Genomic DNA, 17,387 nt, shown 5'->3' on the forward strand with positions numbered 1-17,387 from the left:
AACAGGAAAATCAAACCAGTAAATCCCTGAGGCTACCATCTGCTGCTGTCACTGCAGCATCTTTCAGTTGCATCACCAAATGCTGAGTGCCTTGTCAGAACTCAAATCTCTTTTGAAGTGCACATCTAACTGTCTGAGGAAATAGTAAAGAAAGTTAAACTAGAAAAGTCAGCCCAATGCCAAGCACTTCTTCATTTTTTTTTAATAATCATCTTCTGCGCCAAATTGTAAAGATATTCTACTCGATAATACTTGGACCTCGACGAGAAGCCACAAAACACACTGGAGCAAGCACTGGAAATGACTCCCCCTGCTCTCTGAACCATGAGAAGATGGGATGTAGCATGAAAACGTTTCCTGCCCAGCCACCAACTGTTCCCAGAGAAATTGCTCTGTGTTTTGCCACTGGCCATCCAGGAGGAGCATCTGATAAAGCTTGGCAGGAAACAGTCTGGCTGGCTGGGAAGGACGAGCGAGCTGACAGACAGAACCTGGTCAGGATCCATGCTTTTACCGGTGGAAGCCAAGAGATACAAGTAGCTGATTGTCTTCTGTAGTGACCCCTGTTTCTAAAAGGTCATATTAGATGAGGAATCCTTGAATCCTTCATCGTCTTTAGGGTTGTCCAAAAGTCGGTCTGGGAATAGTTTGATTCATCTCACACGGCTGGAAGATTAGTGCATTTGTTTTTCCTGCTTCTTTGTGTCACTGTCATTGTCAGGGTGCACAATCCTCATTTCCACAACCCCAGACAACATAGGTTTTGGAAATGCCCTTAAACTACCAATTGTATATCAGGCCTGTCAATAGTCATGTTTCCTTTGAGCTGGCAAGTGAATATGAAGCAAGCTTTTGAAGGCTGCAAAAGAGAAAGTGGAATTAGGCACATTTACAACAATTGGTTTGGAGCTTCGATAAATGTAGTTTGATCAAAAGTTATAGTATAGGCTATATGTCTGGCTGTCTTTTATAGACCACTAAAGACAGTAAAGGAAGTTTGCCAATTGAAACAAAACAAGTTGCCTAATCCATGCTCGTCTACAAGAGAAAAATTGAGAGGTCTTTAGGAATTCCATTAGTTTACTGTGGCATGTGCATTGAGGTGTTTTATGATCATGATGTTTCCCTACAGCTATTCTTTTGCAATATAAAATGTGCACAGAATTGTTTTTATAGTAAGACGACTAAATTGAAGAACATCAAAGAAGAAGCACCATTTTATAGATTAAGTGGCGGTGGTGGCGAAGTCGATAGGGACTTGGCTTGGCAACTGGAAGGTCACCAGTTCAAGTCCCGGCAAGACCAAGTGCTACCGAGGTGTCCCTGAGCAAGGCACCGTTCCCTACGCTGCTCCCCGGGCGCCGTTCAAAATGGCAGCACACTGCTCCTAACACTAGGATGGGTCAAATGCAGAGAAACAATTTCCCCACGGGGATTAATAAAGTATATCAAATATCAAAATGAGTTGCACCATTTGGCCAATGTCCTTTCATAATTGAAAAGCATCAGCAGGGTTATCTGATGCAGTGTCTGCAGAGTGGTACTGACTGCAATGATTTCCTCTCATACCACATACAAATGCTAATCAAATTGAGCTCATTATGGAGAAGATTTAACATGATTGTTGCATTTTAGTTGATGTAGCCTTTATGTGGGGTTGTGGTTTTGTGTGGTGTAGGGGTACTATATACAATGTCACCATGTGAAAAGGTTGTGCATACCATGTAAAAATCTATGCATACTTACTCACTTAATATTGTATTTATGCTGCAAATAACTGCAGTTATATGTGCCAGTTTAGGAGGTGTAAGATTAGTGGACCAAGGATGTAATCAGTAGCCTAATATTTTAGGCTTTTCTTGATGAACAATCCTGCTTTTTCATCACTCTCAGGTCGTTACCAACTTTGTCACGGTTTTATTGTTCATCTCTTTACTCCGTGCTCTCGGGAGAGACTTGGGGGCACACACAAAGCTAATGGGAGGACCTGAAGGAGAATTTCCAGCCCCGTGATTTGCTAATCGGGGGCTGGCTCCCTTGTCACTTCCCTCTAACCGTGGCTCCGGTTTGTGGAGCTTGCCCAGCCCTCCTGCCCGTGGACGCACCAAGTGTACCGATTGCACTCTGCACGTTATGGTTAAAGCCCGACTTCCTTCACTCTGAAGGCTGGGCACTGGAAAGGAGGATCGGGGGCCTCGGTGTGGCTGAGAGAAGAGGCTGAAACTTCTCACATATGGCTTTTTTGTAGGACAGTTTTCATCGTCATTTGGAATTGTGGAAGGGACGTCACTAAAAATCACCTGAAGTCGCTCAAAAGTTTTATTTAATTGTCGGCGCGACCATGGAGATGCAAAGGTGGTCCACAAGGTGGAAAACGAAAAGGTGGCTTATGGATTCCACTGTAACCGCTTTCATCACGTTAACCCTGGTTCTACAAGCTACCCATGTCAGAGCAGGTAAGATTATTAGGATTAAACGCCTCGAACTTTATCTGGCTGAAAGCGGACGGAGGGCGACCGGCTGGGATAACTCGGTAACTGTGATGGAGATTTACCTGGACACAGCGGCGTCACGGTAGCTTCGTGGTCATTTACATTCGTGTATTTTCACCGTTCCACAACCAGAGTATAAACTTTAAAGCGAGAATACCCCTTATTGCCACCTGTATGATTGAGCGTTATGTGGAATACAACAAACAAAAAACTTCAGTAACGTACAGTAAAACGGTAGCCAACGTATACATGTTATCAGGGGATACTTGCATAAGGTGCAAATATGTTGTGGCTTGAACACAATAATCATTATCACAGATTTGACAGCGGGCTACTTTTACGCATGAATGGAAAGCATCCTCTCAGAAGATGAAACACCTCGTCCAATTAATTTCATCCTAAGCCTCTGGTATGTGTTTATGGAGAGCAGAGCAGTGTACTCTACTTTTTAAGATTCACTTAGGCTGAAAGAAAGCTCTTTGTTTGCACTATGGTCCGCTAGGTGGATGTGGACATGGTTATTTGGGTGGATTTCATAGCCAGGCGACAATGGACAGAACCTGAACTTTGATAACATGCTACTTACATATGTGGAATTGAGCTGAAACCATAGATCCCTCAAATAAATGTCCCTGTAAGGGATTAATAAAGTATATCACAAAGCCCCTGGGTGTCTGCAGGGGGCTAAGTGGTCAGGCAGGTTCACCCTATCTCCACACTGCCCTGGTCCACACTGAAGCCCAAAAGCTGGCTTGTGCAACCCCCCCAGTGCCCAGCTCTTCCCCTCAACTTTGCACTTAGATGTTTTGTCTGCTGCTGGACAAGGCTGTGTTGTGTGAGTGGTGGGAATGCTTCCCCTCTAAGTACTGAGCAGTTATTTGATGATGGTCCTTGTTGCACTTCCCTATGATTTCAGAGCCTTCAAAGAGCAGGCCTGCGTATGGGCCTAGCCTACAGCTATAATAGCTGCAAGTCACAGGGTTCAGGATTACATAGGCCTCACACCTCATTTATAGACAATTCTGCAAGGATGTATTGTTGAAAACAGATTTAGATACAGAATTAGAGACTTCATTTACCTTTTTATGTCCACTTGGGAAGGTTTGATAAGCACATAAGTAGTCAGATATCTCAACCTTTCAACCAAATATTTAGTTAAAGCAAGTAATGGCCACAATTTGATTTAATGCAGTGTTATTGCTATTTGAATTTGTACAGCACAAATCAAGTTTTGTTGATTTGATTAATTTGACAACATTCTTTTTACAGTCATTTGCTTCCGGCTTTAACTCAGAAGATACTGGCCTCCAATGATTGAAAATGTCACCTCTACAACACATCAACTACTGCATATTTTTATCCTAAACATTCTGCTGCAGGCTCTGTGTTCAAGGGTCTCAGTCAACCAAAACCATTTCTGCAGGGTGCCCACTCCATCTAGCAATGTACAGACACGTTTTCGCAGCCCCTGGGGCGCAGGCATGTACATTCCAGGAGACAAAGCTAGCATTTTCAGAGCCTTCTCCCTAACGTGCTCACCCGGGAACATCAGCTAATCAGCTCCTTGCTGGACCTTTGTCCTGTGTAGCTGTCACATATCCATATTCATTTGTAAATCATGAATCAAATGAACAAGCCCTTTTTCCTCCACCAAAAAACCACAGCTGGAAGTTGTACAAAAACTGCAAATCATCACTTAAACTCTGAAATGTGTAGGATTACATTTACTGTAGATCTATTTCTGCAACATGGCCTGATTGGTGGGAAAAAAAAGAAACACTAACATGCCCTGTTAGTTATATAGAGGCATACAGTAAAAGGAGTAAATGAGAGGAAAAGCAAGGGGGGGAAATGCTTTGAAAAACTGGGTTGGTCTCTGTAAAGTTTCTTTGGTATGACACCAGCATAAAGCTGTCTTGTTTTAGCCGGCAGCATAGTGGAAGTTAAAGGAAGGAGAGAGGGAGAGCGAGGAGGGGGGGATATATCGAGAGACATTCTGGCTGAATATATTATTAGAGTCTAAGGGAGCTGCAGGTGAAAAGGTCCTCTGTTTATCTGCCAATTGTACCTTTCTGTTAAAATGTGAGAGCTGAAAATGACACAACAGGAGGGGTATTTATGGTATCAGTTTGCTCAAGTCTAACATACTAGGTGATAAAGCATGAGCTGAGACAGAGACTTTTGTTGGCCTCTGTCCTAGAGCAGGTGTTGTTATCTCTTGGAACACTGTTTACATCAATGTACACCTGTGAACATGATGCAGATTAGTAGATGTATGTCTTATGGTAATGTCTGACACTGCACCTTCCCTCTCAGCATGCCATTTGCCTAATGATGTTCAGATGCTCTAACAACTGAACAATAGAGGCTGGCTTGACTGAACTTAGGGTTGGATAGAATGATCACTCTTTTCCAGACGTATAGGTCCATCCCTTCGTGCCACCTGGTTTCTGCTGGCCTGTTTCCATATGGCCTGTTTGCTCAGCCCTGAGGGCAAACTCACACCAGCTCATCAGATGCACTTTTTTAAAACCTGTGCACACTCATTTGGCAACCTTAATGGATTGGTCAGTATTGACGTTTTCTCAGCACCTCTGTGTGAGGGTCGTAGCCTGGCCAAATTGCCACATCTGGAACATATGAGTCCTGGAGTTTGAACTGAAAGCAACTCTGCAGGAACTCACAATGAGGTCCTCAGTTCACTCTCCAAAGTAAGTAGCTGGTTCATCCTTACAAGCTTCAAAAAAGTTTTCTTAGTGATGGCCCTCATATGGAGCAACAGTTTGCTGATTTAGCTCTCAACTTGAACTTTTCTTCAATGTTTTTACATAAATGTTCTTTTATAAGCTTTTGTGTTGCCACAGTGAGGAGCTTAACCATGTCACAGATTTCCCTTAGAAGGTCATACATTTTTTACCAACAGGTTAAGATTGCTTTTACGAGTATAGGTGTGATTGGTTTGCTTAATTCATGATATACATCTGGTCCATTGAAGGTGTATAAGGTACTTGAAGATAAGGAGACCAGATGTAGGACAAGCCCTTTTATTTGACAATTCCTTCAGGATCATTAAGTGATATTAAAAGCTTATATTTAGCAGGAATATATTCATGTTGAAAAAGAGACTTGTCCCCAAAGCACATGCTTCTCCAAAGAGACTGGAACAGGCTCTTAATGAGCTTTTCCATGCCACAGATGGAATGTTGACCAGAGTGTTGAGAGCAACATCACACATTTTTTTAAATATCCCCCTTGTATCAAGAAGTTAAAAAAATGTTCTGAAGGATTTTACCTCCACATGCCAACCAAAACAGTGGTTTTAGAGCTGTAGGAAAATAGTTTCTGATGCTTTCAGACACCTCTGCATGCTAATTTGCCCCACACAAACAGATTAGGGCAATTCCATGTAACAGTATGCCATTGTATTACCTGGCTTTGGTGGGATAAAGCTGCTCTGTGGACTGAATTGAGTGCCTATTTGATTTTAACATATGGCTTTGAAGTTTTTATGTGGGGCTTCATTCATAGTGCACACAGTATGTCCTTAGTATCAAAATGTGGTCTCCCACTAACCGAACACATTGTCAAGTATCAACCTTGTCTCAACCTTGCATCGATAATGTTCTTCCAGCTACAAATAGCCTACATTACAGTAGTGCATATACTGCAGCACTTTGGTTTCTCCCTTGTCATATTAACCAAGCTAACGGTTGATACTGTGAGGGTGTTTCGATGAAGAGGCATGATTATAATCCTTTCCCAGGGGTCTCTATGGGCACCATCACCACACAAGCTCTTTTATACAAAGTGAATCAGATTTAAAAGAATGGAAAACCCAGAGAGCCTTATCAAGGTAAACCTATCCAGGTGTTTTACTGTAAACTAGATATATGTTGGCACATTGCTCCTTGTGCTCTTTGGTTGGCATTGACTGAGAAATGTCCCGTTAAATGAGCCCGTAGAACCACAGGAAGATAAGGATCATCCCCCCCCCAAAAACTCTTTAAACATGTAATGCTCAATGGGGGGGTATATTGTTCTTATCATTAATTGGGTATACCGTGTCCATGATACTGCGCTATAGTGCAATTTTAATGATCGATGGACTGGTATAGGAGGGACATAGTGAAGGAGGTAACTGTCAAATGTTCCACAGCTTAGATGGGTTAGTCTTCCCTTTTTTACATGAATAATGCATTGACACTATCACTGCCCTTTAACAGTATAACAATATACCATATAACCAACTTACGATAACATACTTTGATACAGTATGCATGTTATTTTCAATATTGTTACCCATCAACCATTGCTATGACCTAACTCTTTTTTTATGTGTCCCCCCATCAGCGGAGCCAGTGGACGTGCTAAATGTATTAGAATTTCAAAATTACCCCGAAGGAGTGACGAAAACATCAGGACTTTGCACAAACCGAAGAGCATCAAAGCCGGACTCAGCTTACAGAGTTGCCAAGCAGGTCCAGATCAGTGCCCCCACCACACAGTTGTTCCCTGGTAAGATCAACTTTTCATCCATTAACATCTCTCATCCACTATGTGTTTACTAGTAAGTGTGTTTCAAAGGTGTCTTTTGACAGTGGATTCTTCTTTTGATCGTGTCTTGTTAAGTAAGACTCAAGGCTGAGCAAATCTTGCTACCAACAGAGCTGTACGACGGCGCAAAATAATGAGTTGTGTTTTAATAAAGTGTCATACGAGACATCTATAAAGAATGAATTGAAGATGTGTGAAAGCTGTAGGTCACATCATTATAATCTTAAAGATAAGTGTTACCGTACAGTGTAATAAAACAAGTTATTACAAAAAAAAAAAAGTAGTTGTCTTGTTGCATTGAATTCAATGTTATGTAACCACAATAGTATTGTTATAATAGATTTATACTTTTTAACTGAAGTGTCCTCTAAATACCTCTAACCCATTCACCTTCTTTGCCGCCCTTCCCCTTCTGGCCGTGCAGGAGGTGTTTTTCCCGAGGACTTCTCCATCCTGACCACAGTGCGCCCCAAATCCGGCCTCCAGTCCTTCTTGCTGTCCATTTACAATGAGCAGGGAGTCCAGCAGCTGGGTGTGGAGGTGGGACGTTCTCCTGTCTTCCTGTATGAGGATCAGACCGGCAAGCCAGCGCCGGAGGACTACCCTCTGTTCCGTACTCTCAACCTCGCTGATGGAAAGTAAGTCAAAGCTCAAACATCCACTCATGTAATATAACACTCAAACTAACCCACACACCCTCCGACTCATCGTTTAAGCTGATTCAGAAGGAATGGGTGTTGCAGCTTGCAGGGAGGGGGGTACAGTTGTTGTCTGAGATCAAAATGGATTTCACATTGTTATTGTCGGTGGAGTCATTTTGATCATCTCAAAACTTGATTTTATTTATCAGCTAAGAACACACTTTCCCTGACTTGTTCTTCTTGAAAGAAGTAAGAAAACAACATCTTCCCATTTTTGCGCCACAGGTGCTCATGACCGGATAATCCATCCCATCATGGGTCCATGGGCAAAGAGACAGGTCAGAGACAGGAAGACACTGGATTATTGGGGCACAGCAGGGACTGCTATGGGCAACCTGACCTCATCCATGAACTCACTGCCTCTGTTATTTTAGAGAGGGGGGGGAAAGGAAGGAGGGAAAGGGGCAGTCTCAAACTTCCTTTTTTACCCCTTTGGATTACCTTACCCAACCAGAAACAGCGCTCCAAACCTTTTAGCATAAACCTGATTATCTGCTCCCAGGTTCAGAAATCCCAGAACTCTCGCTCAGAGCTTCGGCTTAGCTGAGCCTGTGTGCAGCGGCAAGAGGGGATACAAAAACAGATTGGCTGCTGGGAAATAGTGCATCACTTGAAATGTATTTTATAATGTCTTTCAGTGTTATTCTACACATTGTTTCACTTGCCGAACAGGGTATGTGAGGACAGTTCAGCTTTTGAAGGTAGTCATAACCCTCACAATAGTTGTGTGACCCAAATTAACTTTCAATGAGACTTGATGTGTACGCAGTTATCAGAAGAAATGTGCAGATTGCAACAAAGAGAAAGTCAGACAATATTGTGTTCATCTTGTAGAGCTGTTATGTCCCATGTGTAGTTTTGGTGACCCAGTCCCCCGTCCACACGGAGACGAAAATGATAACGAACCGATGTCGATATCAAAAAAGCTCCAAGAAGACCCCCCGAGCATGGTTGCCATGGTTGCCTGGTTGCCCTTCTGGTTATTCCCAGCGGTGGATTTAGCACCATGTAGTTCATGTAGTTCTCCATGTCCACTTGTTACTGATGGTTGTGGTAGAGGAGCTGTAGATGTTGCACTAACATCTGTAGCATGGTCAGTAGCGTCTGGAGCACGAACGATACTCTGTGTAGTTGTTGTTGGCGAAAGCATCAGCAATGACGCGGGTGTCGCGGGGGTGAGCAGGAGAGGTGGGGAGAGGCGGTGCTATGATTGTTTAGGGCGTATACACGGTGCCGCAAGTGTTACGTTACCAGACCTTCCCACTTTGGGATGCGTTATCGTTTGAGGGCTCCGTTTCCGCGGTTCTGTTACGGCCTCGTGTGGACGAACCGTCCATACGATAAAGAACTATAGCGGATAACACCCGTTTTGTCTCTGTGTGGACGGGGCCTAAGGAGCAGTGTTCTCTGTAGAGGATTTTAACACTTCTTGATCTGGATGCATTCCAGCTCCATGCCTTCTCTAAATCTTCATTGACTACAGCTCAGGCTGTGTACAGACTACAACCCTTGGAGATGTATTCATTGGTACTAAGAGTCATCTGCAAAGCCTGAAAAGAGAGGCACAATAATGGAATTGATGAGGTTAAAAAGAGCATTATCCTTTCTTTAGAGGGAAGGGTAGGTGAAAAGGAGGATTTCTAATGAGCTGTTACAGTACAATGTATACCCTCAGAGGTTTCTAATTCAAGCTGTTCACATATGGGTTTCAAAAGATTGCATTTAAATATACTTTTCCAAATGAAATGTTACTATTCTTCTTTTTAACATAATGCACTTCAAATGTTTGAGAAATGTCTTAAATCTGTCAACCTTTGCTTTGCTGCCATATAAGGTGACAAGTAATCCGTCCTGCTGTACTGCTGAGGCCAGAGAGCATTGCATGTTTATTTTCCTCCAAGCTCTATTGCCTAATCAAGCCGTGTTCAAAAGAATTGGACATTTTTCCAAGATTTCCCATACAGATATATATATATATGATGTCAGAGTTACAGTTAAGCTATAAACGCTTCTTATATTGTATCTTGAGCTACAGTGGTGCCAGGTCTCATCTTCCACCTCAGAACAATGTTTTGACTGTGTGTCTCCTGCTCTGGCAAGGCAGGCCTTCCTGGATCCTGAGACACACTTTCCACAATGTTCACCATGTCTGTCATGCCGAGTAATCCAGAAGGAGGATTAAGTTTGGAGTTTAATGAGTGTAATCCTGTGTTAAACAGGGCCAGAGTGTGGGGGCAAGAATGTGGTCCACCGCTGCCTGGTATGCAATAGCCCTTAAGTGCAGTGGCAAATGGTCCAGAGGCAACGGAGGTGTCAGACTCACGTGTGACCCCGGTTAACCCTTTGCATCTATGGGTGGTGTTTATCAGAATATATCCTACATAAATAACTCTGAGGTTCCTTAGAGCATTTACCTCTGTGATGAATCACATGATACACCAGAGTTCATCTCTCCTGGACTTGTGTGTTGTGATATATCAAAGGCAGACTATAATCCTATTCAAAGTAATGATAACATTACCTAAGAATGTAATCAACCACCACAGTATTGTCCGTGAGGGTTTTCATGTTTCTACCTTAACACCTGTCCCACACAGAAATATATTGTCCTCATTTTACCGTGTTGTTTATGTTGCAACCTCTGATTTAAGTAATTACCATGCCTAAAATGTTTTACAATGCCCTATGTGCTCCTAGTAACTCTTTCGTAAATAATGAATCTACAATTATTGACCTTGGATCCTTTTGTGTCCTTGACCAGGTGGCATCGTGTGGCCATCAGTGTGGAGAAGCAGACGGTCACCATCATTGTAGACTGTAAGAAGAAGATCACCAAGCCTCTTCTCAGGAGTGACTATGGCACCATCAACACCAATGGCATCACCGTGTTTGGCACCAGGATCATGGATGAGGACGTTTTCCAGGTAAGAGGACTTAGTTGTTGGTTGTGGAAACTTTAACACATGGACGTGGTGATATTGCGACCTCAGCCATGTCTAATGTGTTTTTCTGCAAAACACACATTGGCTATCAGTCAACTTCTCAGACTTCACAGATCCGTTGTTAAAGCTTCTTCTTACCTTGTAATTAGAGACACTTAGTGCTATGGGAGTTTCACATGTAATAGGTTTACCAAAAATATGTGGCCTTGTTAAACTGTTTTCTTGGAATGGTTTAATATTATCGTTTGAATTGAGATGGAGTAAAGTGGTGTCATTTTTGTATCTCTGCTATGGAAAAAGTTGTCCTTTTACTATCAAGTGCAACTGCAGTTATGTCAAATGTTATTTCAAAGATATACATTTAAAAAACATGTTATGATTCTGTCAATTAGAACATGTTTCTTGTCTCTAGAGAAGAATGAGTGCTGCTTTTACAATGAGTCAGTTGTACGTTTGAGTCAGTTGTAAGCTTAAGGGTGTCACTGTGCCACAAGCAATCATGGTGGGGGGTCTTGTTGGACTTGTAGAGAACTGGTACCAACTATACATTAGCTCTCCCATATAGTGTGTGTTGAACACTGAAGTAAATCTTTTTCTGAGCCCGGAAATTAATGTCAAAAGGTTTTTCTACTATTCTATCTCTACCGGCTTTGTTAAAAAATAATTTTCAAAAGTAATAGATTTGAAAAATAGGCAGTAGGCAGTTATTGACTTTAAGCCATTAATGGTATACATAAGTTGCCTAAACTGTGTCTCAACATAAAGTTGAGGCACAGTTTATCCAGAGGTGGAGCCTGGCGTGGGGTCAGGCAGATGTAAATAATGACAGACAATGGCTGAATTGTCTCGACGCTCATAGTCTCCTTTGGTGGGAAGTAAACGTCACTAAGGCTGTATGAGGATTGTGTTTGCTTGAGAGGGTGCTGGTTTCTTTATTGTCCGCTGTAAAGACTCTGCATTGAAATGCCACATTTGAATGATTAACGCTGCTGCTCTTGTTTTAAAGCCTTTTTTTTGGCATTCTTTGTCATCCTCATGGGAACAGAGGGTCCGGTATATTTAAAGCCATTGTTTGTGTCCACAATCTTTTTTTGTATAATCTCTGTGTTGCTCATTATATCATACTTTAAATGTTTCACCTAGTGAGGTTATTTGGATCATGCAGGAGTTCAGAGATACATTTGTTAATATCCTTCGTCAGATGCGATAATGAAAGAAATATCAATTTACTTTATAGGAAAGTGTTGTATGGTATTTGTTTGAAAATATATTTTCATCATACTGTATATAAACATTATAAAGGTTTTATGATTCGTATAATGATGCATATAAAGTTAAAAAGTATGTTTTTTCGACTTAAAATTGACCTTTTATTAGGAAGACATTTTCTAATCAGTTTATATCTTATTGGAGACTGACGTTGCTGTGTCATAATATTCATCAAGTTAGAGCTAGAGACTATTTAGGTGCAAGTTTTATGAGCAGATTTGCTTTCATATCTCCTGTCAGTTTGGATTAGATTTATGAAAGGGCAGTGAGACCAACATTTGTATGAAACTGTGTGTCCAGTCAGAGGTAGGCCAGTGGAAGGGCTGAAAATAGGAGCCATAAGTCAGTTAACAGGGTCTTCTCTGTGTGGTTCCTCGAACAGGTCTCCTGTCTGTTCTCTGTCCCTGCTCTCCTCAGAGATCCACAGGGCCTGATGCATGCTGGGATATACCAAGGAAGGAAATACCTTGGCTTTCTGATTCTCTTTCTCACATCTATTTTTTTGTTTCAGTCTGTCACGAAACATGATTAGATTACAATGCAATTTATGTATAGCAAAATTGTAGGAATGCACAAAATGCATGGATTAAGTTTATGGCAGTGACTTTTTTATGTATTCTTCAAGTGGTAGATTTTCTAATAAATTCACTTCAGTGTTAATAAAACATTTGCTCCCTTATTCAAACACTAACTTTCGCTTTCACAAGCTGACCCACATTCTTCATAAACGTCTATTCATGCCATACCTGCCCCACGTTTGAGTAGACCACCGTCGCAAAGGTATCTGGTTTAGATGAATGGGAGTCTTTCATTTCCCCCCGCATAGTCACCCCTGCTCACCACCTCCTCCTCCCTCTCCACCCCCTCCACCTTGAGGCCTCCCTACCGTGCCAAAGCCATGAGACCGTCTATTCATGCCTCGCTGACATTACCTGTCTGAATTGAGCACACTAGTTTACATACCTATTCCCTCTATTTCTAGGAAGCACAAACTCATCCGTGCACTCCTCCACACATTCAAGTGTCTTACCTTAAGGACTATATTGGGCTGAGGTGGTCTATGTCTCAGTCCCACACCACCAGTATTGCCAGAAGATGCCTTTAAAAACAAGATACTGATTTGTCTACTAGCCTGGATAGCCGGAAGCAAAATAAAAATGTGAATGGATTATAATACCATAAAACAGTCGAACGACTATATAGCCTTCTAAAATGTTATATTTTAAATGAGCTCTTCTCTGTCTATCTTCTGATCTCATGTTTTACAGAGTTGATCTTGCAATTGTCTGGTGTGGAAACTCCCTTTTTGCCTTTTCTTGCTCTCTCAGTTCTCCTCTCTTGCCAGAGACACTCTACTGTATAGGCTTTGGGGAAGTGACTAATTGTTGTATAGGGCTAAGGTCTAATTACAGTTAGCTATGGTTGGACTATAGGTTTGTTGCCCTGGGCAAAGGTACGTCAAAGGACCAATGGTGACGACCACTTGTGTTTTGATTTGGCCAGTGTGATGCCCTGCCCTCGCCCTGTAATTACAACATGTGGTTGGATTTTAGTCGAGGAAAAAACAAAAGAGCTATCTGTCACAACAAAACTAAACAGTGCTGTGTCATGACCATTCAAGACATGGAGGTGGTCTTCATGCAGCTCCTCTGTGGTTACCCCGTGCACTGCTGTAACCTTTGACCCCCCCTTTGAGTATTTATATCCAATGGTATCCCAAGATGAGGTCACTACAGATCGTTCTAAAACAGACAGCACAGTCAAGACAGCTCTTTGAGTCCTCCATTTGAAAACTGAATGCTGCACTTATCTCAATAAAAATCCTACAGTGTATTATAATGCAATAATTTAAACTTTCAAATGTAATGTCTGCTCTGATAGTAAGAATTGTCATGCCCTTAAAAGTTTTTCAAAAGTTAATGATGTATTTAAATACATGATGAGCTTCAATGGAGGTGAATTCAGGCAAAAATGCTAAACAAAACAAAGGATGTAACAGTAATGTTAGCAAATGGATTTTCACAAGTATTCACTAGTCTCACCTATTGATCTTGAACCTGCTTCCCTGTTTTAGCTTCTCTCTTTTCTTGTTGACCTCTGACACAGCGGTCATTAACACAGCCTCGTGGGTCTGTTTCTGCTGTACTATGCTATGCTGTAGCCAGGAGGGGAACGCTGGCTTTGCTCCAAGTTGCCATGGGCTTTTATCTCAGCAGTTCACAATGGAAAACCGACTCAGAGCCTCAGCATAACTATCCCCAGGTGTTTCCCAGCACAAAACACATTTTACCATCCCAGCTGCTCTCTCTAAATCCCTGCCCGTCTGTCTCTGGATCCCTCTTGGGTTGCCCCCCGAGTTCACACCGGTTTCTTACTTGCTTCATTTTGGCTTTGTGAGTTTGCTCTTGTTTGTTAGGTAACTTGGCTCTTATTTTCAGCTGGAAGTTTAATGCACACTTGAGGGATAAACCTGTTCAGTGCCATTTCTGTCACATTATGTGTATTACTTTTTATACTGCAAGTTAAGTAGGCAAGTAAAGATGGGTATCTTATTCGTTTATTTGTTTATTTCTAAACCGTAGACTTGAGTTTTTGCTCACACCTACAGTTTATGGTTATGTCTCTTCCTGTTTCCGCGTACATTAATGTGTCTTTCATGTTGCTCTTATCCTCCCATGACACGGTCAAAAGTGTGCCAGTTGTCCTGATCTGGTCCAGCGGTGGAACACCATGTCTCCACAGACTATTTGTGTGCAGACGGGTGGCTCTCAGACTTGGACTAATTAGAGCTGACTGTAGGCAGGGTTCAAGCATTCACTGTTGGTCTTAGGGTGACACATGAGGTAATACATGTCAACCTGACTCAGAGCAAAGCTGGATCTCTCTTCCTCTGTCGAGCCTTCCCAAACACGCATACACACCGACACACACTCAGCTGAGGCCTTTCCAGACTTGGCACCTAGGTTTCCTGCTGTTTCGTGCCCATTTGGCAGGTCAACTTTGTCTTTTCATGGTCACTCAGAATAGTAAATATTTTAAAGGCTAACAGAGATGTTACGTTTTATCATATCTTTTAAAAATGGCGCACAATTCTCACACTCGTACATGTGTCCATCGAATTGGAAGCTAGAGCCATTCATTGTACAGATAAATCAGACTAGATTAGTGAACTTTGAGATGCTGGAAGTTACTTTGTTACGTTAAGACAGAGCCAGGCTTATTGATTTCAAGCTAAACAGCTGCTGGTTTTAACTTATATTTAACAGTGATATTTATTTGTTCTTTTGCACTCTCAGCTGATCTTTCAGACTGGAGAATGACTGGATGGGTTGCTTATAGTTTCATATTTGTTATGTTAATATATATAAAATATATATACTTAAATTGTTAGAGTTGCATTCAAGTTAAAGTAGAATTCCACCCTCCTGAGCACACAGTGAGGAGTCTCTCCACTGTCAGACTGGAGCTGTGTAATGAGATGTTGATGGATGGCTGCAGAGAGAAAGTTTCAAGGAGCACTGCTTGTTTTCCAATGGGACAAGCCTTAGCAGATGGATGTTTATACTAAGGTGCATGTTAAGGATCCATAGATCTAGTTTTAACTCATGGAAGATACACACACGCACATTCTCTTGACATGTTGCAGCCTGCTTCATTTCTCTCATGTTTTTCTGCCTCATGTCTATTCTGCTTTTCAACATAATGTCCCTGCTCACACAAGTGCATCAGGGTTTTACCTCTGGGCTCAGGTATCTCCGTGTGCTCGTCTGCCAAACTTTCCTAACCAAAGACATGCCCCTTCTTCCACCTCTCAAAGAAGAACCCCCCCCCCCCCCCCCCAGTTGTCTTTACAATGTGAATTAAAGCTCAAAAACCAGCCTCAAGGAACTTGTTCAAGCAATTATAGACACCAAAGAAAAATCCAGATGCTGTCACCAATATGTTTGCTCTCATGCAGTGAGCTGTAGGACTGATAACAAAGCGAGGCAGTGCTGGAATGGTGTCAGGACATTGTTGTGTCCTGACCATTGAGAGAACATTGTGGCTTCAGTAATGTTCCCAAACCATGTATTTCCAGGGTTTTACTCATTCCTGTGTGCTATTTTAATAGTTTTCAGACAAAGCCATTGTGCATTGTTTCTTTATATATTTACTTTATTTCAAGCGACAGTTGTAGAGGCTTCATTTTTAGCAAAATACCTTTTGACACTAATTGTACCATCAGTTATCCTCGGGTCTTGTGAGATACTTCAAACTTAAAATGAGGAGCTGTTGACAAATGGTTTGGATTTTGATCATGATGGATTTTGTGGCTTGTAGCAATATTGTTAATTAAGTGTGAAAGAAAACATGTAAATAGTTTTTTTGCACAACATTTAGGGCAATGATTTAAAACATCTGTTACAACAAAGTCATGCATTTTGACATCATTATTTATATTTCTAATAAAACAAACATGAATGCTGAAGATTAAACCTCACTTAAAAAGTATTTTCCTTTAGCGCACAGGGCCATGCCAGGTGTTGCTTGTGTCTTGATGATACATGTTTATTTGATATCCTGAGGTAAACCCTGGCGCTGATAATAATAATCTTTCCAGTGTCTGAACTTAGTTCCCTCCCTCCTATGGTTGGACTATGTGAGTGTGGACTCTGTGGGGTGTGTACAAGCTGTTTAATCATACAGGGGGGAGGGGGGGAGGGGGGGCCTGCCAGGCTCAATACAATTTAAGATTGACATTTATGCCACTTAAGTATGTTTGAGCAGGATGAGACGTGTGTGTGTGTGTGTGTGTGTGTGTGTGTGTGTGTGTGTGTGTGTGGTGTGTGTGGTGTGTGTGTGGTGTGTTGTGTGTGTGTGTGTGTGTGTGTGTGTGTGTGTGTGTGTGTGTGTGTGTGTTGTGTGTGTGTGTGTGTGTGTGTGTGTGTGTGTGTGTGTGTGTGTGTGTGTGTGTGTGTGTGTGTGTGGTGTGTGTGTGTGTGTGTGTGTGTGTGTGTGTGTGTGTGTGTGTGTGTGATGTGTGTGTGTGTGTGTGTGTGTGTGTGTGTGTGTGTGTGTGTGTGTGTGTGTGTGTGTGTGTGTGTGTGTGTGGGTGTGTGTGCTGTGTGTGTGTGTGTGTGTGTGTGTGTGTGTGTGTGTGTGTGTGTGTGTGTGTGTGTGTGGTGTGTGTGTGTGTGTGTGGTGTGTGTGTGTGTGTGTGTGTGTGTGTGTGTGTGTGTGTGTGTGTGTGTGTGTGTGTGTGTGTGTGTGTGTGTGTGTGTGTGTGTGTGTGTGTGGTGTGTGTGTGTGTGTGTGTGTGTGTGTGTGTGTGTGTGTAGCCTTGTAGCCTTGTCTCGTCAGATGGCTAGTGATCTGTTTTCATCAACCTTTGTAAATAGATCTAATTTAAAATAGCTATTTCTAATCCCAACTGTATGTTTTTTTAAACT

At 42.1% G+C, this 17,387-nt stretch overlaps 1 protein-coding gene across 3 annotated transcripts in view; it reads left to right on the plus strand.

The window, feature by feature from the left end:
- The first annotated feature begins 2,056 nt into the window (after window positions 1-2,056).
- Window positions 2,057-17,387, plus strand: part of col11a1a (collagen, type XI, alpha 1a) — a 68,141-nt gene continuing 52,810 nt past the window's right edge. For all 3 annotated transcript variants that reach the window (XM_034211953.1, XM_034211954.1, XM_034211955.1), the window contains exons 1-4: window positions 2,057-2,456; window positions 6,843-7,007; window positions 7,471-7,684; window positions 10,509-10,671. In XM_034211953.1, the coding sequence (XP_034067844.1) occupies window positions 2,342-2,456; window positions 6,843-7,007; window positions 7,471-7,684; window positions 10,509-10,671 (657 nt within the window). In that variant the 5' untranslated portion in view covers window positions 2,057-2,341. The remainder of the gene's footprint in view (window positions 2,457-6,842; window positions 7,008-7,470; window positions 7,685-10,508; window positions 10,672-17,387) is intronic.

This window comes from Gymnodraco acuticeps, unplaced genomic scaffold (genome assembly GCF_902827175.1).
Source record: "Gymnodraco acuticeps unplaced genomic scaffold, fGymAcu1.1, whole genome shotgun sequence".
In the NCBI taxonomy this organism is placed as follows: Eukaryota; Metazoa; Chordata; class Actinopteri; order Perciformes; family Bathydraconidae; genus Gymnodraco; species Gymnodraco acuticeps.